Source organism: Meles meles, chromosome 16 (assembly GCF_922984935.1).
Source record: "Meles meles chromosome 16, mMelMel3.1 paternal haplotype, whole genome shotgun sequence".
In the NCBI taxonomy this organism is placed as follows: Eukaryota; Metazoa; Chordata; class Mammalia; order Carnivora; family Mustelidae; genus Meles; species Meles meles.
This window is the reverse complement of record NC_060081.1, coordinates 65,192,756-65,218,961: the sequence shown is the minus strand read 5'-3', so window position 1 is coordinate 65,218,961 and position 26,206 is coordinate 65,192,756. Positions and strand designations below refer to the sequence as shown.

General features: G+C 44.5%; 1 protein-coding gene across 13 annotated transcripts in view; it reads left to right on the top strand.

The window, feature by feature from the left end:
• PTPRT (protein tyrosine phosphatase receptor type T) overlaps positions 1–26,206 on the top strand; it is a 1,093,025-nt gene that overhangs the window by 1,053,064 nt on the left and 13,755 nt on the right. For all 13 annotated transcript variants that reach the window (XM_045981319.1, XM_045981314.1, XM_045981318.1 and 10 more), the window contains one exon: positions 2,764–2,895. In XM_045981319.1, the coding sequence (XP_045837275.1) occupies positions 2,764–2,895 (132 nt within the window). The remainder of the gene's footprint in view (positions 1–2,763; positions 2,896–26,206) is intronic.

Here is a 26,206-nt window from a genome sequence, read left to right as displayed (position 1 = left end):
CCTCCCGACCCATGTCCAAGGTCACAACCATGCAGCCCCCATGGACTTCCCATCTCTCCCGGAGCAGGCAGGAATGTAGAGTGCTTTCTCTTGGAGTCAAAGCCAACTATCTGTCTGACCTCTGATCCTCCCGAAACTCTCCCCAAGGGCCCTCGGTGTTGGAGGCAGGGAGGTGACAGGAGCTTAGTGCCTATCAGCTCTGTCCGGGCCTGCCCTCGCCTCCGCCCCCTGGGGGTACCCAGCTCCTCCATGGACTCCCTTCTATGGGTCCAGAAGCAGGGAGCTTTGTCCTGGTCAGATCAAGATCCGGAGGTGGAGGGGAGACCTCTGGCTTCAGCTTAGAGCCTTCCAAGATCAATGTGTGCATGTATGTGTATGTGTGCACGTGTGTGCGTGTGTGTGCATGTGTGTGTGTGTGCGTGTGTGTGTGTGTGTGTGGCAAGAGATGGAGCCTGGGGGTGTAATCACACTTCCAAGTTCCTCATTGCTTTTTCTCCCACTTGTCCCAATTCCCCTCTCCTTGACTTCCTCATCTGTGCAAGGATCAAACATGCTTCTGGCCTCTACTTAGTAGGTTAGATGCTGCCTGGAGCCAGATGCCTTCTGCGAAGCTCGGATGCTGATTGTGTTCTCTTTGTCCACGGGGCATTTCTCCTGTGAGCCATCACTGGGCCTTTGCCTTTCTTACAAAAAAAAAAAAAAAAAAAAAAAAGTCCTTATCTGTATTCCAGTTCAGTCTGTGCATTATCTGGTAACCATAGCAGCTTTTCTCCTAGCAGAAAAATATGAAGTCCTCTGGGTTAATTTTTAATGTTTCCCCTGGTAAAAGATGATGTTATCCATGAAATGGATTGCCGGCTGATCCCCGGAACCCGGCAGGAGCGCGGATCTCGAGCATATTTTCAGATAAGGCTTTGTCAGGCATGCTGGCCTAATAGAGCATTTATCACAGAGACAAGGAAAAAGGAAAGAGAACTAACATTCGCTGAGTGTTGGGCACCATGTCAGAGCCTGGACTTATCCTGACTCCTTCTGTATTTGGGTGTTATTGTCCCCACTTTCTGGATCAAATACTGAGGCCCAGGGTATTTGCATGACTGTCTCCAGGTTGACTAGCTCAGAAAGGGTGAAGCCTAGGGCCTGGGTTCTATCTTTTGACTTTTAAAATCCAGATTCTTTTCCATGTCTAGAAGTGGCTCAAAGACCTGCTATCTGCCTCTAGAGTTTGGCTTTTGGGGAAGCTAAATATATGACCCTCCCAGCCCACCCCGGTCCTTGGATCATTCCACTGGTCAGAAGACCCTTGGAAGATGGGACCCTAGGATCCATATGCCAGCATTTTTTTTTGCCACCAGGGCCTCAAGAGACCATTTATGTAATATGGTTGGCAGAGTGTTTTGCCCGGGTCTTCCCCTGGTTTGGATGGGCCAGCCGGTCTTCTCTCCCCATCTTCCTGCTGACTCGCCACTCTGCCGAAAGTAGCTCTATCTGCCACAGGGACTGTCTCTCAAGAAAGCTTGTTAAGAAGATAAGCTGTGGACAATCCCTGGTTTCACAGGCCACTAAAGGAGAAGCCCTCCAATCTTTCCAAACACTTTCTTACAAGATGCTATAGTACATAGGGCCCAGTCAAAGCTTCCCATGTAGCCCCGACTCTCTCAAGTTTTCTGTGGGCCTCCATTTCCCCATCCGTAACATGGAACTGAGTGTATTCATTTGTTTGCTGGACCTGTATGGGGGCAGGGGGTGTCTCAGGTGACAGCCACAGAACCAGTGCCAAGGATAAAGAATCATGTCAGGGATGTTTCTGTCCTGCCAGTGGACTCACAGCTCATTCATGTGTCCCAGTCTTTTCCCAAACACAAATCTCATTCACTCTGTGTGACAGCCATCCCCAAAATGGGACTTGGCATTCCCATTTTCCAGATGGAGGACCTATTAGAAAGATCTAATAATTTGCCAGGGCTTAGTACCCAAAAAAGGGGGAGGCACTGTACAAATGATGTTTGGATAGATGGATGGATGGATAGATGGATGGATGGATGGATGGATGGATGGATGGATGGATGTTTGGATGAATGGATGAATAGGTGGATGGTTGGGTGGATGGTTGGCTGGTTGGATGGATGATAACCTACAAGTCAGAAAGCTGATTTGAATCCCAGGTCTGTCTCCTGCTAAAACCTGAGTGCCTTCCACCGCCTGTTATCTCACAGCACACCACACCCGTCTTCTGACAGGCCAGCTCCACCCTCGTTCTGGCCCTGGGGCAGGAGTGAGCCTCCTGCAACACACGCCCCTTCAGGAGACTCTCTGTCTTGGGCTGAGCTACCCCCTCCTCCAGCATTGTGGGCACAGAAACACAGATATCGCCAACATCCCAGGAGGTGCTTTGGGCAGCAAAGCAGCAAATCTGCTTCCAGAATCTTTCATTTCATATTGTAATAATGATTATTTGCTGAGCTCCAAAACATAAATAATTTATTTGGATAATCCCCAGCCGAGTGACACTTTCCTAATGAAATGTCTTAGTTTAGAGGAGAATGAGTTTGTTATGAGAAGGCCCCCTTGGCCACCGGGGGCACCCAGAAATGCCAGAACAAGTAGGTGTCTTATGCAATCTGTTTGGCAGGCTCGGGGCGGGGGCAGGTGGTGGGGGGGTGGGGGTGGGGGGTGGGCTCTGGCCACCATCCAAGCCTCCTCACCATCAGAACATCTCTGCTGGGTGTGTCTTTCATGAAGCCCATGTCATTCCTTTGTCAGAGCCACAAGCAGCCTGCTGCCTTCGTGGTCACCCAGCACCCTCTCCCCAACACTGTGGCAGACTTCTGGAGGCTGGTATTCGACTACAACTGCTCCTCCGTGGTGATGCTGAATGAGATGGACACCACCCAGGTAGGAGGGACACAGCTACCGCCCAGGTGCTCAGGAGCATTCGGGCAGCTTTGCCCGAGGGTTGGAGGGAGAGCCTGAGAGTCAGCGCATGCCACCTCTGCCCCACCGAGCAGCCTACGGATGGGTGCTGGCTGGCTGCGAGCACCAAACCAGCCAGTCCTACTGCCACCACCCACTCTGCGTCCTCTCACTTCCAGCAATGACTCTCCCTACTTGGGGGCTTTGCCAAGCCCTCTTCCCCAGTCTGGGGCCAGATTCTGTTGCTCCAACTGCCAGGCACTGATCAGGGTCTTGCTCCAAATCCCACTGAGCACTCTGAGCCCAGATGCTCCCAGAACCTCCCCAGCTCCAGGCCTGCAGAAGAGCCTGAGGCCTGGCCACACCCAGCCAACCAGGCAGCCTAACCCCTGGGAGATACAGCCCACACTGATAGAGCTGGAGCTCAGACCTTGGTCCCTTGGCCCACGAGCCACCGTGAGGACCCTGGTGTCATCACACAGGGCTCTTGTGTCCAGACAGGCTTCATGCCTTAGCCCGCCCGGGGTCTGATGGCTCCAAGCGTCATGTGCCTACATGAAAGCTTCTGGAGCCTGTGCCTCTCCACAGCAAGGCAGCCAGTCCTGGGTGGGACAGTGGGAATGGCCTTTCAGGTGTTGTAAAAGTGGTGTCTTGAAAGAAACTCAGGGTACCTCATTGCATTCCTGTGTGCATGCCGGCCTTGTGTGGGAATGAAATACAGTGGGTCTGAGCTGTGGTCTCGGCCTTGCGGGGGCTCCCAGCCTTGCTACAGAGACGGATGAGCAAATTGTCCCAAGCTTGTGTGGCAGCGCCGTAATAGAGGTCAGCCTCGAAGTGCTGTGCTGGCCTGGAACAGGGAGCAATTAATTCTGCCCAGAGGGTGAGGGAAGACTTCAAAAAGAAGGTGACCTTGGCCTTGAAGAAGGCAGCAGAGGTTTGGGGGAGTGAGGCGGAGGGAGATGGGAAAAGGCCCTCTCTGAGCAGAGGGAACGGGGGCTCGGTAGAGGGCAAAGGCAAGGGGGTGTGACTGTGTATGGCTTGTTTGCACAACAGCTGTGGTCCCAGTGGGGCTGGGGCTGGGGTCTGTTGGGAGCAGATGAGGGCGCTTAGGCTGGAGAGTGCGGCAGGGCGCAGCTAGCACGGGGCTGCGACAGAGTTGGGCCTTGGCTTGCGAGATGCTTACTTTGTTAGCAGCAGAACCCTTTCCTTGACTAAAGCGCTCATGTGGGTCGGCACAGCGCAGGCAACAGCTCTCACCTAGCGCTGCTGCTCCTGCTGAAGTCCCCGGTGTGGGGGCTGGGTCTCTCCAGACTGGTCTTCTGGCTCCCCTGCCCACCCCCCCACCGCCAGTGCTTCTTGGAGAGTCAGAACTCTGGGAGCCTTTGTGAAGCCCAGGCTTCCCGGGAGCACTGAGAGACAGCACTTGCTGTCCAGGGGGGAGAGATAGAGCGCATGGAAGCCAGGGTATGGCTGAGTTCCCATTAGAAAGCTCCGTCAGGGGACCCACGAGGAAGAGAAGCTGGAGGGAAACCTGCCAGCCAGGAGTTGGCAGAGGAGGAGGTTGCAAATGCCCCGAAAAGTGAGGTGGGGGTCTGAACTGAGGGGGTGGCTGGGCAGGCCGGACAGCAGGGCTGGATGGGGGAGCCGGGCTTCCAGATCCAAGGCCATGGGTCTGGAGAGCAGTGGATGCAGGAGGTGAAGGAGACCTTGCAGACGGTGGCAGGGGCCCAGGTCTGGGTAGTCTGGCATCTGGGGGAGGCGGGAGGGGGCACGTGGAGGGGAGCAGATTATGGGAGGGGCCTTGAGTGCGGGGCAGGGATGTGCTGGGAGAGACACGCTCATTCTTGAGCCGTATTTGTGGAGTATCTGTTCCCCGCCAGGAGCTATTCTAGGTGTTTGGAGCGTGTCCTGGGTGAAGACAGAACAAACAAAACAGGAGACTCCCACCTCTGCGGCAACTTCTGTTCTAAAGTGGAGGAGACAGTAAAGAACAAACCCCACCCTATATGTGCTTAATTATATGTTAGAAGGTCATGAGTATATGGGAAAAAAATACGAGGGCAGGGTAAGGAAGATTAGAAGGTGGGTTTGGGGCCCGGAGTACAATTGTGATAGAGGGATCAAGGCGGGCCCTTTTGAGAAGGTCAGTTTGGAAGGTAGGGAGAGAACGAGCCATGTGACCATCTCCAGGAAGAGCATCCCAGGGAGAAAGGACAAGCCACACCAACCCCTGATGGTGGGTTCATGCCTGGCACGTCTGAGGAACGGCACAGAGGCTACTGTGACCGGAATAGAGTGGATGCCGCAGGGGACCCAGCAACGGGGCAGGGCCGCCGGGTCATGGAGGGCCTTGTGGGTCGTGGAAAGGACTTGAGGTTTTAGTCTGAGAGAAGCAGGGAGCCACTGGCAGGTTTTGAGGAGAGGAGTGACCCACTTTGACCTTTTCTTAAAAAACATCCCTCTGGCTACTGCGTTGAGAACAGACTGTTGGTACCGGAAGGGGAGAGCGTTTGCTAAGGGAGTGAGCAGGGAGGACAGAGAGGAGGCGGCGTCTGCCGTCCTTCCAGGTGACGAGGGATGGCCGCTTGAACCCGGGGCAGCAGTGGAGTGGATTCTCGACATATCCTAAAGGGAGACCCGACCAAATATCCTGACAGACTGAATGGGGAGGGGGAGAGAGAAGAGGTGACTCCAAGGTCTGGGGCTCAAACAGCAGATGACTGGAATTCAAGAGAACCAGGAAGTTAAATGGGTTCCCATAAAACAAAGACACCTGTGGAGTGCCAGACTCAGAAGCCATAGCCGTCCTATTCCTTCGCCTAAAAAAGGAAAACCGTGAACTCTGCTCCGAGCCCCTGAGTGAGGTGGGGCATGTGAAGGCCTGTTTGCTGTCCGCCTTTTCCAGAATCCCTTTGTGGGAAACCAGAGCTCAGGCACGGAGGAAGCATTTCAAAGAACCTCACTTTGGGATGTGTAGAGAAGCAGGGGTCAAGGTCATTGGCTCTGGCTCCCTCTTCCGGGGTGGGTCTTGGGAAAACGAAGATTTCTTATCCCCAGATGTTGGTACAGCCTTCGAGAATTGATTTCCCTAAATGCAAAAACACCAGGCTCACAAGAGCTGTGGGGTTGGCTGCCATATGCAGCTGGCAAGCATCCCCTAACATCGGCAGATGAATAGAGCACTTATGGATATAAATATCATCACCAAAACAGCTGGGTGCCTTGCGAAAATAAACAGTGACACAGCGCGAGCCTCAGAAAAGCCGCCCTCGGCACCTGGAAAGGCGGTTCTTTAAAGTGCTGTCAGCATCTGTCTGCCAGCGTGGCCCCTGCCAAGACCGCCTCGGCTTCCTGGCCAGCCCAGCCACACAGGTGGGTCTGCCCTAGGTCCTGAGCATCAGCAGAGGACCAGTTTTGGGGGGGTGTGAGGGTGTGAGACCATCAGGGCTCGTGTTGAGGGTTGTGGCAGGACTACCTGTAAGTCGCCGAAAAATAAAGTGGAGGAGAGGCTGAGACCTCTCCAAGTGCCTTCTTTTCTTGCCCTGTGAGCCAGTCGGCCTGCCTGCGCTCGGAATCCTACACCGCATCATTCAGTCAGCCATCCCCGGCCACGGAGACTCTCCCGTTCTCCACAGTGGCTTCTGTTCAAGGACAATTCCAAGCAGCAGGGACTGAAGAGACTCTGAAGGCAACTACATGTCTTCAACCTTAGAGAATTTTTTTTTTTTTTTTTTAGCTCTTTAGGACTCCAAGGCCTGTGATCAGATTAGTGGGGCAATATCCTAGAAGCACAACATCCAGCAAATGGCACTGTGGTTTCCAGTGGGCATTTCAGAAAGAACCTTTCTGGTCACACCCAACAGCCCTGACGCAAGATCCCTTCCATCCTTGTGGGCTCAGTGGGTAGACCAAAGCCCGTGGCGAACAGACGCCAAAAAGGAGCCCTCTTCATGGTCATGCTGCACCCATCATATTGTTTAGCTAGCTCAGCCTCTGGGCCAGCCTTGGGGTGGGGCCGCGCAGTAGACAGAATCATGCTCCCCCCACCCCCAAAGCTGTCCACCTCCTTGTCTCTAAACTGGCCAACATTTTGTCTTACAGAGTAGAAGGGACTTTGTAGATGTGGTAAATTTAAGGACACTGAGATGTTTACATTGTCCTGGGTTATCCAGGCGGACCCAATATCAGGATCCTACTAAGAGGGATGCAGAAGATCAGAGTCCATGGTGATGGAAGCAGAGAGTGGAGTGGTACAGCCACAGGCCCAGGAATGCTGGCCGCCTCGCAAAACTGGAGAAGATGAGGAATGGCTTGTCCCCTGCAGACTCCAGAAAGGAACACAGCTCGGCTGACATTTTGATTTTCGCCCTTTAATACTCATTTCAGATTTCTGACCTCCAGATAATAAATTTGTTTGACGTTAAGCCACCACATTTGTGATTTGTTGCATCAGCCACAGCAAACTAACACAGGCAATAAAACCAAAAACAGGAATTCAGGCCCAGAGGCATAGGGATCCGTGCCAGTGCGGGGTGTGAGACTGCAATCATGGGAACATCCAGAGTCCGCAGTGCTGGGCTAGAAAGTGGTTTGGGCTGGAGAACTCCATGTCTGAATCAAAGTCCATCAGGAACCATGAGAGAGCAAGATGGGGAGAGCCAAGGACAAGGCAGATGTCCACCTCAACAACCATAGGACTCTTGCAGACCCAGAAGAAGGCCTTTTAAAAGTCAAGGTGCCTGCTTTCTGAGTTAGTTGCATTCAATCCTTCAGTCATCGCCATGCACTGATTGAGAATCTACAGTGTCCCAGGCACAGACCAGACATAGCACAGGACAAAGGAGGCACAAAACCCCACAGTCCCCATGAAGCAGACATGGCAGTGAAGTAATGTCTACCTGCCAAACTCCCTTTGACATCAAACAGGATGGAATCGTCTTTAGCTGGAACCATCTCAACCAAGACCCCCAAGTGGCAGGAAGAAGCTGACTAGGAAGCAGAAGGGAGGGAAGAGCCAATGTCCCAGCAGCACGTCACATCGCTCCCGGGATCTGTGGGCAGCTCTGGAAAAATCCAGCAGGAGACGACCACCACACGTCACCCCACCAGGCTAGAATTGGGTTTGGGGTCAGTGAGACCCATTGTCACTTTGGTTGTCTCCACACAGAAAGTGCTAGGTGTTTAGGATTCCTTGGCTACCCTACTCACTGATTACACTGCCTATGCCTGCAGCATCCCTGAGCTTCTCAGTGTTTCACTTGTCACTCATTCTTGGGAGGAAACATTATTTTGCTTACATCTTTGAGTTTTTATCAGCTACATGTTCTCTGAACACCTTTGATATTTCCCCAGTCTTTCCTCCATAGACCTGCTATTTTAGAAGCTTTTGTTTTCTGAACTGTATTTGACTAATTAATCATTTGTTAGTTTTACTCATATATTTTTCCATGAATGTAACTACCCCAGTGAATTTCTAGTTGACAGAGCTAACACGAGATGGTCTCATTCCAGCCCAAAGCCAGAGCTTCAAGGTCCTCCACTCCAAGACAACATGATCCCCTTAGGCTTTCAAAGACTGTGGAGAGATCTCCCTAGCTTCTCCTGCCAACTTTATGGGCCTCACTTTGGAAATCACTGATCTGCCTGGGGTCCATTTCCCCTCATTTTGCACATCAGGAAGATGAGGTCCAGGCGGGAAAAAGGATTTATCTAAAGCCCCATAACCCACCACTGACTTGTGCCCAAGGCCTTCTACCAGGAATTGTGAGGATTTGGGTCACCACTTAAACAATGGGATTTCCAGGGCCTTGGTCCTGATAATCCCTGACTGGTACCTGGATATATGGAGCAGGAAGGAATGTTCTTTGGTTTAAAACAAATAAGAGCTCTATAAAAACTGAGTCGCCCAGTTCTGAGGCTCCCACCATGGAAAGTCTGAGAGTTCAGATGATGCTAGGCCAGGTAGAAAGGTGAGGGATGGTGAGACCAAGAACAGCGCATTCCCATGGAGCTTCCAGAAGCGGGAAAGGCAAGCAAGCTCATCATACTTCCAGGAGAAAAGCAGGGGTGATGTTTCAGGGATGTCTTTTCTTGTCATTATTCCTGCAAGGCAAATAGCAAGCATGGATATCCCCATTTTATCTCAGCTTGTGAAAACACAGCCTAACCTGCTGGCAAACCCACAGAACACCCAAGTCTCTGTTTCCGCGATCCTCAAGACTGACTTTGCAAGGGGCTGTGTTTCTGTTCCGGGGGGGTAACGGTAGAATGAGTGGTCTGGGGCCGTGAAATCTGACTTCAAGTTCTAGCGCTGCCAGCGACTTGGTGCCTTAAGCCAGTTTCATGACTCGTCCTGAGTCTCAGCGTGATCATCTGTTAAATTCATGTAACCTAGAAGGCAGCTATGTTCACTCTGTCCTTGAAGATTTCACTGAAATGGGCTCTGCTTCCTCTTCCCCATCCTGTGGCCAAGTCCTTTGTCCATCCCACAGATTTCTGGTAATTGCAAGGGAGTCCTGTTTGCATACACACTTCCCAGTTCCTGCTCAGGCCTTACTGGGGGCAAGGTGGGGTTGGAATTCCAATAATGCCCCCCACCCCGACCAAAGGTTGAACATTGCACATCCTCATTCTTAACCCTCCCACCTTGCCTCCTCACCCCTGCCATGTGGCAGCACATCTCTCCCCTACACTCTGTTGCCCAAGCCACTTCCGGCCTCTACCTCTCCTCCCGTGCCTCCCTTTTCGATGCCACCTTCTACCCAAAATTGTGCCTTTCTTAAGCTGTACAGTTGCACTCTCTTTTTTATTTTAATGTACTGTTACATATAGTGAACATACACTATTGAATTAGTTTCATGTGTATTTATAATGTAGCAGTTCAGCAATACCGTAGGTCACTCAGTGCCCATCAGGCACGTGCACTCCCAGTCCCCTTCACCTTTTTCACCCAACCCCCATCCACCACCCCTCCGGTAACCATCCTTTGTTCCGTATAGTTAAGTGTCTGTTTTTTGGTTTGTCTCTTTTTTACTCCGTTGCTCCTTTGTTTTGTAACTTAAATTCCACATACGGATGAAATCGTATGGTATTTGTCTTTCTCTGACTTATTTTGCTTAGCATTATACTCTCTAGATCCATCCATGTTTTTGCAAATGGAAAGATTCTGTTCTTTTTTTATGGCTGACTAATATTCTGTATATATATTTACTACTTCTTTATCCATGCACCTGTGGTGGACATGTAGGCAGCTTCCATAATTTGACTAATATAATTAATGCTAGAATAAACATAAAAATTATTTTTATTTTGTATTCTTTGGGTAAATACCCAAGAGTGCAATTACTGAATCATAGAGTAGTTCTATTTTCAACACTTTGAGGAAACTCCATACCGTTTTCCACAGTGGCTGCACCAGTTTGCATTCCCACCAATAGTGCGTGAGGGTTCCTTTTCTCCACATCCTTGCCAACACCTGTTATTTCTGATGTTTTTGGTTCTGGCCAGTTTGACAGATGTAATGTGGTATCTTGTTGGGCTTTTTATTTCATTTCCCTGACGATGAGTGATGTTAAGCATCTTTTCGTGTGTCCATTAGCCATCTGAAAGTCTTCTTTGGAGAAAAGTCTGTTCATGTCTTCTGCCCATTTTTCATTGGATTATGTTTTGGGTGTTGAGTTGTGTAAGTTCTTTATATATTTTGGACACTAACCTTTTATCAGTCATGACTTTCAGTTGTTCTGACTGTTGGTTGCTTCCGTTGCTGTACAGAAGCTCTTTGTTTTGATGTAGTCCCAATGGTTTATTTTTGCTTTTGTTTCCCATACATTAGGAGACATATCTAGAGAGATCCTGTTGTGTTTGATGTCAGAGAAATTACTTCCTGTGTTCTCTTCCAGGATTTTTATGGTTTCAGGTCTCACTTTCAGGTCTTTGATCAAATTTTAAGTTAGTTTTTGTCTATGGTGTAAGAAAGGGGTCCAGTTTCATTTTGTTTGCATGTTGCTGTCCAGTTTTCCTGATAGCATTTCTGAAGGAATTGCCTTTTTGCCATTGGATGTTCTTTCCTGCTTTGTTGAAGATTAATTGACCATATAACTGTGGGCCTATTTCTGGATCTTCTATTCTGTTTCATTGATGTATGTGTCTGTTTTTGTACCAGTACCATAATGTTTCAGTGACTACGGTTGTGTAATATAACCTGAAGTCTGGAGTTGTGATGCCTCTGGCTTTGCTTTGCTTTTTCAAGATCATTTTGGCTATTTAGGGTCCTTTGTGGTTGCATATAAATGTCGGGATTACTTGTTCTATTTCTCTGAAAACTGCTATTGGTATTTTGATAAGGATTGAATTAAATGTGTACATTTCTTTGGGTACTACAGACATTTTAACAATATTTGTTTTCCAGTCCATGAGCACATAATGTCTTTCCATTTCTTTGTGTCAATTTCTTTCACGAGTATTTTATAGTATATATATTTTCAGTGAACATGTCTTCTATCTCTTTGGGTAGGTTCCTTTCTAGGTATCTTCTTATTTTGGGTGCAATGGTAAATGTGATTGTTTCCTTAATTTGCCTTTCCGCTGCTTCATTGTTAGTGTATACAAATGCACTGGATTTCTGCCACTGATTTTGTATCCTGTGACTTTACTGAGTTCATTTATCCATTCTAATAGTCTTTTCAAATTCAATTAGCCAACACATAGTAGTACAGCATTAGTTCTAAAATTTTTTTGGCAAAGTCTTTTGGCTTTTCTTATATATAGGATTATGTCACCTGCAGATAGTGAAATTTTTACTTCTTCCTTGCCAATTTGGATGCCTTTTATTCATTTTTCTTGTCTGATTGTTGTAGCTAGGACTTCTAGTACTCTGCTGAATAAAGGTAGTGAGGGTGGGGGGGGGGGGGAAGTGGTCAGAGTGGACCTCCTTGTCTTGTTCCTGAACTTAGTGGAGAAGTTCTCAGGTTTTTCCCATTTAAGATGATGTTAGCTATGGATTTTTCATATAAGGCCTTTAATATGTTGAGATATGTCCCCTCTAAATCTGCTTTGTTGTGGGCTTTTATCATGAATGGATATTGTACCTTATCAAATGTTTTTTCTGCATCTATTTAAATACTCATATGGTCCTTATCCTCTTATTAATGTGATTTATCACACTGATTGATTTGCAATATTAAACCACCCTTGCTTCCTGGGAATAAATCCCACCTGATTTTTTTTAATGTTTTTTTGTTTGTTTGTTTGTTTTAGTGTATTGTTGAATTCTGTTTGCTAGGATTTTGTTGAGGATTTTTGCATCTATGTTAATCAGGGATATCAGCCTATAGTTCTCTTTTTTGTGGTGTCTTTGCTTTTGGTATCAGGGTAATGCTGGCCTCACAGAATGAATTTGGAAGTTTTCCTGCCTTTTCTACTTTTTGAAGCAGTTTGAGAATAGGTATTAACTCTTCCTGAAATGCTTGGTACAATTCACTGTGAAAGCTTGTGGTCCTGGGCTTTTGTTTTTCAGGAGTTTTTTGATTACTGATTCCATTTTCTGGCTGGTAATTGGTCTCTTCAAATATTCTGTTTGTTCCTGCTTCAGTTTTGGTAGTTTACAAGCCTCTAGGAATTTATCCATTTTTTTCTACATTGTTCAATTTTTGGCATATAATTTTTCATAATTTTCTCTTACAGGCCTTTGTATTTCTGTGGTGTCAGTTCTTTCTCATCTTTTGTTTCTAATTTTGTTTGAGTGCTCTTTTTTTTCTTTTGATGAGTGTAACTAGATGTTTATCCATTTTGTTGATCTTTTCAAAGAACCAGCTTCTGTTTTCATTTTTTTACTTTCTAGATCACGTATTTCCACTCTAAACATTATGATTTCCTTCCTTCTGCTAGTATCAGATTATGTTTTTTCTTCTTTTTCTAGCTCCTTTAGGTTGTAAATTTGGGTTATTTCTTTGAGATTTTTCTTACTTCTTGATGTAGGTTTGTATTTTCATAAACTTCCCTCTTAGAATAATTTTTGCTGAATCCTAAGGGCTTTGGGCTGTTATGTTTCATTTTTGTTAGTTTCCATGTACTTTTTGATTTCTTCTCTGATTTCTTGGTTAAACCACTCACTGTTTAGTAGCATGTTATTTAACCTCCATGTATTTATGGTCTTTCCAGATTTTTACTTGGGGTTGATTTCTAGTTTTATAGCATTGTGGTCAGAAAAGATGCATGGTATGATTTTGATCTTTTTGAATTTGTTGAGGCTTGTTTTGTGAGCTAGTATGTGATCTGTTCTGGAGAATGTTCCATGTGCACTTGAAAAGAATGTATATTCTCCTGTGTTAGAATGGAACGTTCTAAATATATCTATTAGATATATCTGGTCTAGTGTATCATTCAAATCCACTATTTGCTTGTTTTCTGTTTGGTTGATCTGTCCATTGATACAAATGGGGTGTTAACGTTCCTCAGTATTACTATATTATTATCGATTAGCTCCTTTATGTTTGTTGTTATTTTATGTATTGGGTGGTCCTATGGTGAGTGCGTATATATTTACAATTGTTGTATCTTCTTGTTGGATTGTCCCCTTTATTATTAGAGAGTGCTCTTCTTTGCCTCTTTTTACTTTGTTTTGAAGTGTATTTTGTCTGATACAAGTATGGCTACCCTGGCTTTCTTTTGACATCCATTTTGCATGACAGATGTTTCTCTGTCCCCTCACTTTCAATCTACAGGTGTCTTTAGGACTAAAATGAGTCTCTTGTAGGCAGCATATAGATGGGTCTTCTTTCTTTATCCATTCCATCACCCTGTGTCTTTTGATTGGAGCATTAATCCATTTATACTCAAGGTAATTATTGATATATATGTATTTATTGCCATTGTGTATTTGATTTGTGTTTGGTTTTGTAGATTTTCTCTATTTTTTTCTTCCCTTGCGCTCTTCTTTTGCAATGAGTTGCTTTCTTTAGTGATATATTTAGATTCCCTTCTCTTTATTTTTTGCATATCTATTACTGCTTTTTGATTTTTTGTGGTCATCATTAGGTTTATATATGACATCTTCTACATATAGCAGTCCATATTATGGTGATGGTTGTTTAGTTTGAACACATTCTTTACTCCTCTCCTTCCCCACATTGTAGGTTATGGTGTCCTACTTTACATCTTTTCATTTTGTGAGCCCTTTGACAGACTTTTACAGATATACTCATTTTTACTGCTTTTGTGCTTCCTACTTTTCTTACTCTTACTTATGGTCTCTCCTTTCCACTCAGTGAGTCTCCTTTAACACTTCTTTAGGGCTGGTTTAGTGGTCATGAACTCCTTAGCTTTGATTTGTCTGGGAGACTGTTTCTTTCTCTCGAATGACAGCTTTGCTGGATAGAGTATTCTGGGCTGAAGATTTTTCCCATTCAGCGCTTGGCACTACCTTCTGGCATGCTAAGTTTCTGTTAAAAAATCTGGTAGCCTATGGGTTTTCCCTTGTAAGTTACTTGGTTTTTTTCTTGCCTCTTTAAATTTTTTTTCTTTATCACTACTTTCTGTTGTCTTAATTACTAGGGTCTTGGTGTGGTCCTCCTTGGGTTGATTTTGTTGGGGGATCTCTCTGCCTCCTTGTCTTGGTATCTGTTTGCTTCCCCAGATGAGGGAAATTTTTAACTATTATATCTTCGAATAAATTTTCTGCACCCTTTTCTCTCTTTTCTTCTTTTGTGGTCCCTGTTATTAAGCTTGATGAAGTTTCTGAGTTCCCTACATCTATTTTTATATTGTATAATTTTTTCTCCCACCGCTCAGCTTGATTACTTTCCATGACTCTGTCCTCCAAGTCACTAAGTCATTCTTCTGCTTCCTCTAGCCTGTATTTATTCCATCTAGTATGTTTTTAGTTTCATTTATTGTGCTCTTCACCACTGATTGGTTCTCTTTGTTATCTCATTATTAAGGGTCTCATAGATGTCCTCCACTCTTAAGTCCAGTGAGTATCTTTATGACCATTAGTTCAAATTCTCAATCAAGCATACTACCTATCTCTGTTTCACTTAGGTCTCTTTCTTCGGTTTAGTCCTGCTTTTTCATACTCCCCTGTTTCCTAATTTTGTCTACCTCTTTATGTCTGTTTTTCTGTGTTGGGAAAGTCAGCTATGTGTCTTGGTCTTGAAAGTAGTGGGCAGGGTGAGCACTTTTAACAAGGCAGCCCTGGTTCTTTGCCAGAGGGAATGTGACTCCTCTGCTAAGACTTGGGCCAGCTGGGGCCAATCCACAAAGCATGCACAGGCAGGGCACACAGTTCTCACAAGTTGTGGGCACTGGTTCTTTTCCACTGGGCATAAGCCATGCTGCTGAGACCAGGGTGCCTGGGGCTGTTACAATATGCGCGTGGGTGGGGCATACAGTTTTAACTAGGTGCATGTGTCCTCTACGGGAGGTGACCAGCTGCCACCGTTGCTGCCAAGACTGAGGCCCTGCAAAGCACACATCTAGAAGACATGGTGCTGACAAGATTTGCAGGGTCTTCTCAGGGAGGAACCCCATAGCATCAGGACTCAGGCAGACATGACTGAAAAGGGCAGATCTACCAAAGCACAGGGGAGCAGGGCTTGGGCTTAACTTAAGCAAGTTAAGTAGTTAATGTGGGTGCTGTGCCTGTTCCCGCAGGTGGTCGTGTGTTTATGCTGGGGGTGGGGGGTAATGGCACCTGCCAACCCCTTTGCTCCTGGAGGGATCTCCCTGAGAGCCCCACCTCACTGGGACGTGCTCTGAGATGAGTAAATAACACTCCAACCCATAAGCGCTTGTCATTTTCAGACTGCTGCTTTCAGGCTAGATCTCTGTGGGCTGTTTGTTGTGCTGTCTGTTTGAGCCTGGGGACTCAGCTTCCTAATGCCCTCCAGGCCTTCCCAGCGCCAAGCCTGCTGATTTTTTAAAATTCCAGGCTTAAAGTCCCCCAGTTGTAAGAACTCAGAAAATTCAGTTTGGTTTCACAGCCAGATGCTATGGGGATTCACCTTCCCTGTGCAGGCTCCCTGTTGGGATAGTCAGTTTCTCTCCCCTCTCCTCACCCAGAGGTCCCTCCCAAGGTTGGCCTGTGAATCAGTTTACTTTCACCCTTCCTACCCTCTTCCTGTGGCCTCTTCTGTACATTTGGTTATGGGGTTTGTTTTGCCAGTCTTCAGGTTGTTTTCAGCATTATGAGCACTGATATGAGCGTTATCTTGTTGTATCCCCGGAATGAAGTGAGTTTAGGGTCCTCCTCTTACACCGTCTTCCCTAGAAGTCCTTCCTGAGCTCTCTTTCTCACACCTGCCCTGAGACTTTGCCATCCATCTGTTGTACCATCCTTTGTAAATATTCTTCTAAACTCCTACCCTTCCTCCCTAGAAACAGACTCCAAAGCAACAGTCCTAAGTTCCCCACTATAATAGCAACTGCATTTTTCACCCTGTGGGGCTGTTGAAAGGCAGAATTGAGAAAGATGTGTTTTGGCCACCAGCCATGTGCCTTTTGTTCTCTGCCCCTTGCTCTGTACCTGCCACCTCGCCCTCAATCTCTCTTCCTTAGCTGGCCAATTATGGTTGTTTTTTTTTTTTTTTTTTAAGATTTTATTTATTTATTTGACAGAGAGAGTGGTCACAAGCAGGCAGAGAGGCAGACAGAGAGAGGGGGAAGCAGGCTCCCTGCCAAGCAGAGAGCCTGATGCGGGGCTTGATCCCAGGACCCTGAGGTCATGACCTGAGCTAAAGGCAGAGGCTTAACCCACTGAGCCACTCAGGTGCCCCAATTTATAGAATTTAAAGGAATTTTATATCAGGGTACCTGGGTGGCTCAGTCAGTTAAGCATCTGCCTTAGGCTCAGGTCATGATCCCAGGGTCCTGGAATTGAGCCCCACTTTGGGCTCTCTGCTCAGTGGGGAGCCTGCTTCTTCCTCTCCCTCTGCCATGCTATTCCTCCTACTTGTGCCTACTCTCTCTGTGTCAAATAAATAAATTTTAAAAATAAGGGAACTTTATAATCACTGATCTAAATTTTGAAACCAGCTCAAGTGACTTTCATATTTTTCCCTTATAAATACTAATTCAGCTTTACCTCTAAGTGGCCCAGGACCAATTTCTCCTACTATGAACCTTAATAAGTATAGTCTTTCATTTCTGAAGCTGTGATATTACTTGGCCTTTCTGTTCTATCAAAGTATTGTTTAATTAACAAAAGGCATAACTAAGGTACACTGAAATGTGCTTTTGAATTGTTAATTCCAAAAGTAGGCCCATATGCTAGTTTGATGAGTTTTCATTCAACTCATCAGAGCATGTTTATTCCAGTGACTAACAAGCTTTCTGATTCCATCAGCAAGAAAATGACGTTCAACAGTGAGGCTATTCCACATTTGTTATATCTCACGTGTGAATTTGCACTCCCAAAGGACAACTTTTCACGGCCCAAACAGCTATGGCGAGCACTAGGTGGAGTAATGTATGGCGTCTGTTCCAGGTTGGAACAGACTAGCCACACACGCTTGGTTTAACGTGTTCTGACAATAAATAGCAAAGGCCCCTCTGCTTTTCTGGCAGAAGTGCGGGCATTTCTAAATCAGATGTAGCAAATGGACTGGCTTCCCCTCCCAGGTGTGATCAGCAGCACTAGCCATGTGTGTCTGCAGTGGTGAAGCCTTCCCTTCGAGACGGCAACACTGTCCCTCCCCGACTGTTGGGTAAGAAAGGGGGGTGGGTGCCAGGACATGAAGTGGGAAAAGGCTACTGATCCAGACTCTAGACTAGAGGATTGGAACCTATTCTTGGAGAAAGCCACTTCAAAATGTTTTCAACTAGATTTAAAAAAAAAAATGCCAAAGTTGCTTTGAGTGTGCATGTAAGCCCAGGTCAGCTGTGTTCTCATGGTCTCAGAGGCAAGTGGGCCTTCTTGAACCCCTGCCATTTTCCAGGGCCTTAAGAAACCACAGGTCTCCTAGAGAAGATGGCAGAGTAGGGGGATCCTGAGCCCACCCTGTTCCACATTTTTTTTTAATTTTTAAGATTTTATTTATTTATTTGACAGAGAGCACAGGTAAGCAGAGAGGCAGGCAGAGAGAGAGGAGGAAGCAGGCTCCCTGCGGAGCAGAGAGCCCAATGCGGGGCTCGATCCCAGGACCCTGGGATCATAACCTGAGCCGAAGGCAGAGGCTTTAACCCACCGAGCCACCCAGGCACCCCATGTTCCACATTTTCAACTAGGTATCTTCCACATCCCAATCAACAAATCAGACAGTGATCCAAAGATTGGCAGAACTTCACACCTAAATATAGACAAGAAACTGCATCTGAAAAGTTAGGAAGATCAGAAAGGCAAAGGATGGTGGCCCTCAGGATGGAGGGAGCTGCATGTGTGGAGCGCAAAGAAATAAGTCTTTGCACTAGGGAACTCACCCACAGAAGACTAATCTCCATAACATTTGGCTTTAAAAACCAGAGGGGCCTGGGTCGCCTGGGTGGCTCCATCGGTTAAGCATCTGACTCTTGATTTCAGCTCAGGTCATGACTTCATGGTCCTGAGATCAAGCCTGAGTCAGGCTCCACATGTGGAGCCTGCTTAAGATTCTCTCTCTTCCTTTCCCTCTGTCCCTCCCCAACCCTGCTCATGCTCTTGCTCTAAAATACGTGTGTGTGTGTGTGTGTGTGTGTGTGTGTGTGTGTGTGTGTGTAAAAATAAAATGAAAACCAGAGAAGCCTAATTCTTTGAGCTTTAAAAGTCAGCTGACTCAACCCTAGGCAAGCCAGGAGGGCAAGTGAAAGCTGGGTCACCACCCTTAAAGAGACAGCAGCCTGTACAGAAAGGCAAGTTAAAGTGACAATTTATACAAGACCAGGGCAAATGGGAAACAGATCTGTTCATACTGATTTTGGAGCATACTGTGGGACTTCTCTGAAAGTGAGGGACCTGACAGGCACCATGTGCTGCACCTGCCCACCCTCCCTGCCCCCCAGCATAAACACAGAGCCACCTGTGAGAGGTAGGGCTTCAGAGACAGTTCTGCCTGACCTGCTGCTCGTGCACCACACCCCAGAGTTCTGAGGACTCACCCACTCCAAACCTGCTGGCCTCTCTGCCCTAGGCTCAGGGCAAATTCTGTTAAAGCTGCACCTGTGCCCTAACCAGCCGATAGGTGCAGAGCAGCCTCAGTGTGCCAGGTACATCACTGTGTCCCCAGCTGCCACTCTGTGACATAACCAGCCACCGTCGCATGCCATGCTCTGCGGCACACCCACAAACACTATCCGTGCATCAGGCCCAGCTGCTGCCAGCCACCTTCATGCACCACTCCCAGCCTGACATTCCTGGTAGCCCTGGCACACAGGCTCTCCTGGCCCCCACACACAGCCCCAAGCTGCCACAGCATTTCAGAAGATCTAGCATAGGACTGGTGGCCCAGCAAAAATTTTGCTATTACCACTGGCCCACTCCCAAGTTCCCCAGCAGCACATCCCCTTGGAGCTAACACCAGAGAATACGCATAGACCAGAACAAGCAGAGAGTCAGTGCAGACAACTACATTGAAAGGAAAGGTGACTCAGAACAGCGGGGTACAAGCAACAAATATAGGAAACTCTGCTTAAATGCCAGGTTCTGGTGAAGAGGGGACGTTGCACTGCAGGGCATTCCAGGACCTCTTCTTCATACTATCACTACTTCTAAGAACAGAAGACACAGCTAACTTCCCTAACAAGGAGAAACAGACACAAAGAGGCAGACAAAATGAGGAGACACAGAAATTTATCCCAAATGAAAGAACAGGGCCAGGCCACAGCCAGAGATCTAAGCAAAACAGATATAAGAAACATGCCTGATAGAAAATTGAAAGTGATGATCAAAAGGATACTCACTGGACTTGAGAAAAGAAGGGAGGACATCAATGGAATATTTAACACAGAGGTAAGGAATAACATAACAGAGATAAAGGACTAAATGGAATAAGAAACATGTTCAATGGAATAAATATAAGGATGAAAGAAGCAGAGAAATGAATTACTGACTTAGAAGACAGCCTATTGGAAAATAATCAAACTGAACAAGAGAAAAAAAGAGTTATGCAAAAGGAGAAAACTTAGAGAACTGACTCTATCAAACATAATAACATTCAGAAGAGAGAATGGGGAGCAGAAAATTTATTTGAAGTAATCACTGGAAACTTCCCCAGTCTGGGGAAGTAAACAGATATCCGGATCTGGAAGTACAGAGAACTCCCATTAAAATTAACAAAAGCAGATGCACACCAAGACGTATTATGATTAAAATAGCAAAAATACGGTGATGAAGGAAATATATTACAAATAAAGCAAAAGAAGACAGTTACATACAAAGAAAAACCCAAAAGGCCATCAGCAGCTTTTTCAGCAGAAACTCTACAAGCATGAAAGCAGTGGCATGGTAAATTCAAAGTGCTGAATGGGAAGAGCCTACAACAAAGAATATTTATCCAGCAAGGCTATCATTCAGAATAGAAAAGATAGTTTCCAAGACAAACAAAACTAAAAGAGATCATGACCATTAAAGAAGCTCATAAAGAAATGTTAAAGGGGATGCTTTGAGTGGAAAGGAGAGAACAAAAGTCACAGGATAAAGGTAGGAAACACAAAAGTGCTGAAAAATGAAAATTCCTGTCAAAAATCAGTCAAGGGACTCACAAATAAAAGAATGTAAAATATGACAACATACATCTAAAATGTGGGGAGAATGGATTCAAACTTAAATGACCATCAATTTATATAAATTTCTATATGTAGATGAGGTTATATACAAGACGGTATATACAAGGTTATATACAAGATGGTAACCAAAAATCAAGTCAGTAACAAATATGCAAAAATAAAGAGAAAGGAACCTAAGTATATCACTAAAGAAAATCACACCACATGATAGAAAGACAAGATCAGAGAAAATCTTCAGAAACAACCACAAAACAAGTAATAAAATGACAATAAATCCATATCTATCAGTAGTTATTTTGGATGTGAATGTACTAATGCTCCAATCAAAAGACACAAAGTGTCAGAAAGATACAAAAAAGACAACCCATCCATATGCTGCCTGCAAGAGACTCATTTTAGTCCTAAAGTACCTGCAGATTCAAAGTGAGGGGATGGAGAAACATCTATCATGCAAATGGATGTCAAAAGAAAGTCAGGATAGCCATACTTATTTTGGACAATATAAACATTAAACAAAAACTATAACAAGAGACAAAGAAAGACACTATATAATAAAAATAAAATGGGGACAATCTAGCAAGAAGATATAATAATTATATATGCACCCAACGTGATACCATCCAAATACATAAAACAATTAATAACAAACATAGAGGAATTGATAACATTACAGTAATAGTAAGGGACTTTAACACCCTGCTTACATCAAAGGATAGATCATCCAAACAAAATGAAGAAGGAAACAGTGGGTTTGAATAATACACTAGGCCAGATATATCTAACAGATATTTACGGTATTCCATTCTAAAACAATAGAATACACATCCTTTTCAAGTGCACATGGAACATTCTCCAGAACAGATCACATACTAACCCACATAATAAGCCTCAACAAATCAAGCATCTTTTCTGACCACAATGCTGTAAAACTAGAAATCAACCACAAATAAAAATCTGGAAAGACCACAAATACATGGAGGTTAAATAACATGCTACTAAACAATGAGTGGTTTAACCAAGAAATCAAAAAGTACATGGAAACTAACAAAAATGAAAACATAATTGTCCAAAACTTTTGGGATGCAGCAAATGCTGTTCTAAGAGGGAAGTTTATAGCAATACAGGCCTATCTAAAGAAGCAAGAAAAACCTCAAATAAACTACCTAGCTTCATCCATAAAGAAGCTAGAAAAAGAACAACAAAACCCAAAACCAGCAGAAGGATGGAAATGATAAAGATTAGAGCAGAAATACATGTTACAGAAACTAAAACAAAACAAAACAAAAAACAATAGATCAATGAAACCAGGAGCTGATTCTTTTAAAAAAAATCAATAAAATTGATTAATTTTATCAATGGGAAAAGAAGGACCCAAATAAATAAAATCACTAATGAGAGGAGAAATAACCAACACCACAGAAATACAAAGAGAAGAGAATATTAAAAAAACTATATACCAATGAATTGGACAACCTAAAATAAATGGATAAATTTCTAGAAACATATAAACTACCAAAACTGAAGCAGAAAAAATAAAAAATTTTAAAAAGGACAATAACCAGCAAAGAAATTAAATCAGAATCAAAATGCTTCCAACAAACAAAAGCCCAGGGCCAGATGCCTTCACAGGAGAATTCTACCAAACATTTAAAGAAGAATCAGTACCTATTCTTTTTAAACTGATACCAAAAATTGGAAAAGGAAGGAAAACTTCCAAATTCATTCTATCAGGCAGCATTACCCTGACACCAAAACCATACAGAGGCATCACAAAAAAAGAACTACAGAGCAATATATCTGATAAACATAGAGGCACAAATCTTCAACAAAATACTAGCAAACTGAATCCAACAATACATTAAAAAAATCATTCACCACAATCAAGTGGGATTTATTCCTGGGTTGCCAGGGTGATTCAATATTCACAAATCAACTGATGTGACGTATCAATAAGGGAAAGAATGAGAGCTGTGCAATCATTTCAATAGACTCAGAAAAAGCATTTGATAAAGTACCATTCATAATAACCCTCAGCAAAGCAGACTAAGAGGGAACATACTTCAACATAGTAAAGGCCTTACGTGAAAAACCCATAGCTGACATCATACTCAATGGAGAAAAACTGAGAGCTTGTCTCCTAAAGTCAAGAACAATACAAGAATGTCCATTCTCACCACTTGTATTCAACATAATACTGGAAGTCCTAGCCACAACAGTCAGACAACCAAAGAAGTAAAAGTCATCCAGATCAGTAAAGAAGAAGAAAAACTTTTACAATTTGCAGGCCCCATGATACTGTATAAAGAAAACCCAAAAGACTCCACCAAAAACCTGCTAGAACTCATATAAACAAATTCATCAAGGTCACAGGATATGAAATCAATGGGCAGAAATCTGTTACATTTCTATACACCAATAATGAAGTAGCATAAAGATGAATTAAGAAAACAATCCCATTTACAACGGCACCCAATATAACAAAGTACATAGAAATGAACCTAACCAAAGAGGTGAAAGGCCTATCATCTGAAAACCATAAAACACTCATGAAAGAAACTGAAGATGACACAAAGAAGTGGAAAGATGTTCTGTGCTCTTGGACTGGAAGAACACATTTTGTTGAAATTTCTATATTATCCAAGGCAATGTACACATCTAATGCAACCCCAGCAAAATATCATAGCAATTTTCACAGAACTAGAACAAACAATCCTAAAATTTGTAGGGAACCACAAAAGACCCCACCGCAATAGCCAAAGCGATCTTGTAAAAGCAAAGCAAAGCTGGGGGCATCACAACCCCAGACTTCAAGCTCTGTTACAAAGCTGTAATAAGACTGTATGATACTGGCACAAAAATAGACACATAGATCAATAGAACAGAACAGAAAATCCAGATATAAGCCCACAACGTATGGTCAATTTATCTTCAACAAAGCAGGAAAGAATATCCAGTGGCAAAAAAGACACTCTCTTCAACAAATGGTGCTAGGAAAATTGGAGAGCCACATGCAAAACAATGAAACTAGACCACTTTCTTACACCATAGACAAAATCAACTTCAAGTTTGATGAAAGACTTAAGTGTGAGACCTTAAGCCACAAAAATCCTAGGAAAGAACATAGGTTGGTAACCTCTTTGACATCAACTATAGCAACTTCTTTCTGGATATGTCTCCCGAGGCAAAGGAAACAAAAGCAAAAAGAAACTACTAGGACTATGTCAAAATAAAAAGCTTCTGCACAGTGCAGGAAACATTCAACAAAACTGAAAGGCAGCCTATGGAATGCAACAAGACACAAATGACTCATCCAATAAAGGTTTAGTATACAAAATATATAAAGAACTTATAAAACCCAACCCCACAAGAAACAATAATCCAATTAAAAAATGGGCAGAAGACATGAATAGATATTTCTCCAAAGACATACAGATGACCAATAGACACATGAAAAGATGCTCATCAACACATCCTCCAGGAAATGCGAATCAATCTACCTGCCATGAGATATCACTTCACACCTGTCAGAATGCTAAAACCAAGAACGCAAGATACAACAGGAGTAGACAAGGATATAGAGAAAGGGGAACCCTCTTGCACTGTTGGAGGTAATGCAAACTGGTGCAGCCACTGTGGAAAACACATGGAAGTTCCTCAAAAAGTTAAAAATAGAACAACTGTACAATCTAGCAATCGCACTACGGGGTACTTACCCCAAGAATACAAAAGCACTAATTCCAAAGGATACATGCACCCGTATATTTATAGCAGCAGTATCTACAACATCCAAGATAATGGAAGCAGCCCAAGTGTCCATCAAATGATGAATGAATGAAGAATATGTGGTGTAGATATACAATGGGATATTATTCGGCCATAAAAAAGAATTAAACCTTGCCATTTGCAATGACATGGATGGAGCTAGAGAGTATTATGCTACGTAGAATAAGCTAGTCAGAAAAAGACAAATACAAAATGATTTTACTTATATGTGGAATTAAAGGAGAAAAATAAAGGGGAAAAAATAAGGAAAGGAGAGAGACAAATCAAGAAACAGACTCTTAACTATGGAGAACTGATGGTCCCAGAGGGAAAAGGGGCACGGGGATGGCTGAGATGGCAGGCAAGAATTAAGGAGGCCCCATGTGATGAGCATTAGGTGATGTGTGGAAGTGCTGAATCATTATATTATACACCTGAGACTAATATAATACTATGTTAACTAACTGGAATTAAAAGAAAGAAAGAAAAAAGAAACCATAACCCTCCCTTCCCAAGATTTCTGTAAATCACTGGTGCTTCTGTGCTCACAGTCAAGCTCCTCTGTTCACCTATGTGGCCTCTGCTCCCTTTCTGTGTCATCTGGGTAGCAAAGCTCAATTCTCTGCTGCTTTCCACGAGACACCACCATGTGCATTGAGCCTTGTCCATGTTATTATAAATTTACTGAATATTACTGCTAATAATCACATTGATTTAGTACTCACTAAAGATCAAGTAACACATTAAGATTCCCAACCACTCATAACCCAGAGTTAGGAGAAGCTATGAGATTTGGCCAAGTCCATTTGCGATGACGTGGATAGAACTAGAGGGTATTATGGTGAGCGAAATAAGTCAATCGGAGAAAGACAATTATCATATGATCTCCCTGATATGAGGAAGTGGAGATGCAATGTGGGGGGTTTAGGGGGTAGGAAAAGAATAAATGAAACAAGATGGGATCGGGAGGGAAACAAACTATAAAAGACTCAATGTCACAAAACAAACTGAGGGGGGGCCGGGGGGAGAGGGGTAGGGAGAGGGTGGTGGGGTTATGGACATTGGGGAGGGTATGTGCTATGGTGAGTGCTGTGAAGTGTGTAAACCTGGTGATTCACAGATCTTTAAACCTGGGGCTAATAATACATTATATGTTTATAAAACTATAAAAAAAAAAGATTTGGCCAAGTCACTCTGCTGAAAGGCACCAGGGCTGGGATCTCAACCCAGGGTGCTTCAAGCGGGAGCCCCACTACATTTAGCTACTCTACAGACACAGCATCCACCGAGGGATGGCCCAAGTGCCATCCACTTGGGCACCAGGACAGTGTTGAGCTAAACCACAGAGGATATTTCTTATTGGTGAGAATCATCTCTGAGCCCTGAAGGATAACTGGGAACAGAACACTGGCTTCTCCCATCTTTCTCCTGTTTCCCATACCGGGACTATGTAGGACATCCATGGCTGTGGGGAGACCTGATGATGCTTGGCGGCTCAAACAGCCATACATCACTGGGCTGGATGTCACCGTGCTGCTGCTGCTGCTGCTCCAATCTCATGAATCAGGGAATTCAAGTGAGAGGATGGCTCTGATTTAGGATTAGAAGGACCCTGCACCCTTCCCCAGCCCTCTGGACATCACGGGAGAGTGACCTGGAAAATCAAATGCAGAAAAGTGTCCAGAAATATAGGAGTCTTGTTTGAGGCATAGTAGAACCTATTAGCTTGAGAAATTGGTCTGGAAATCTTATTAAAAGAGACAAATCATTCCGCCTTCTCTCTGAACTGAAAATATTGGGGGTAATAGACTTTTTCCCTGATGCCTGTGACCCACGTACC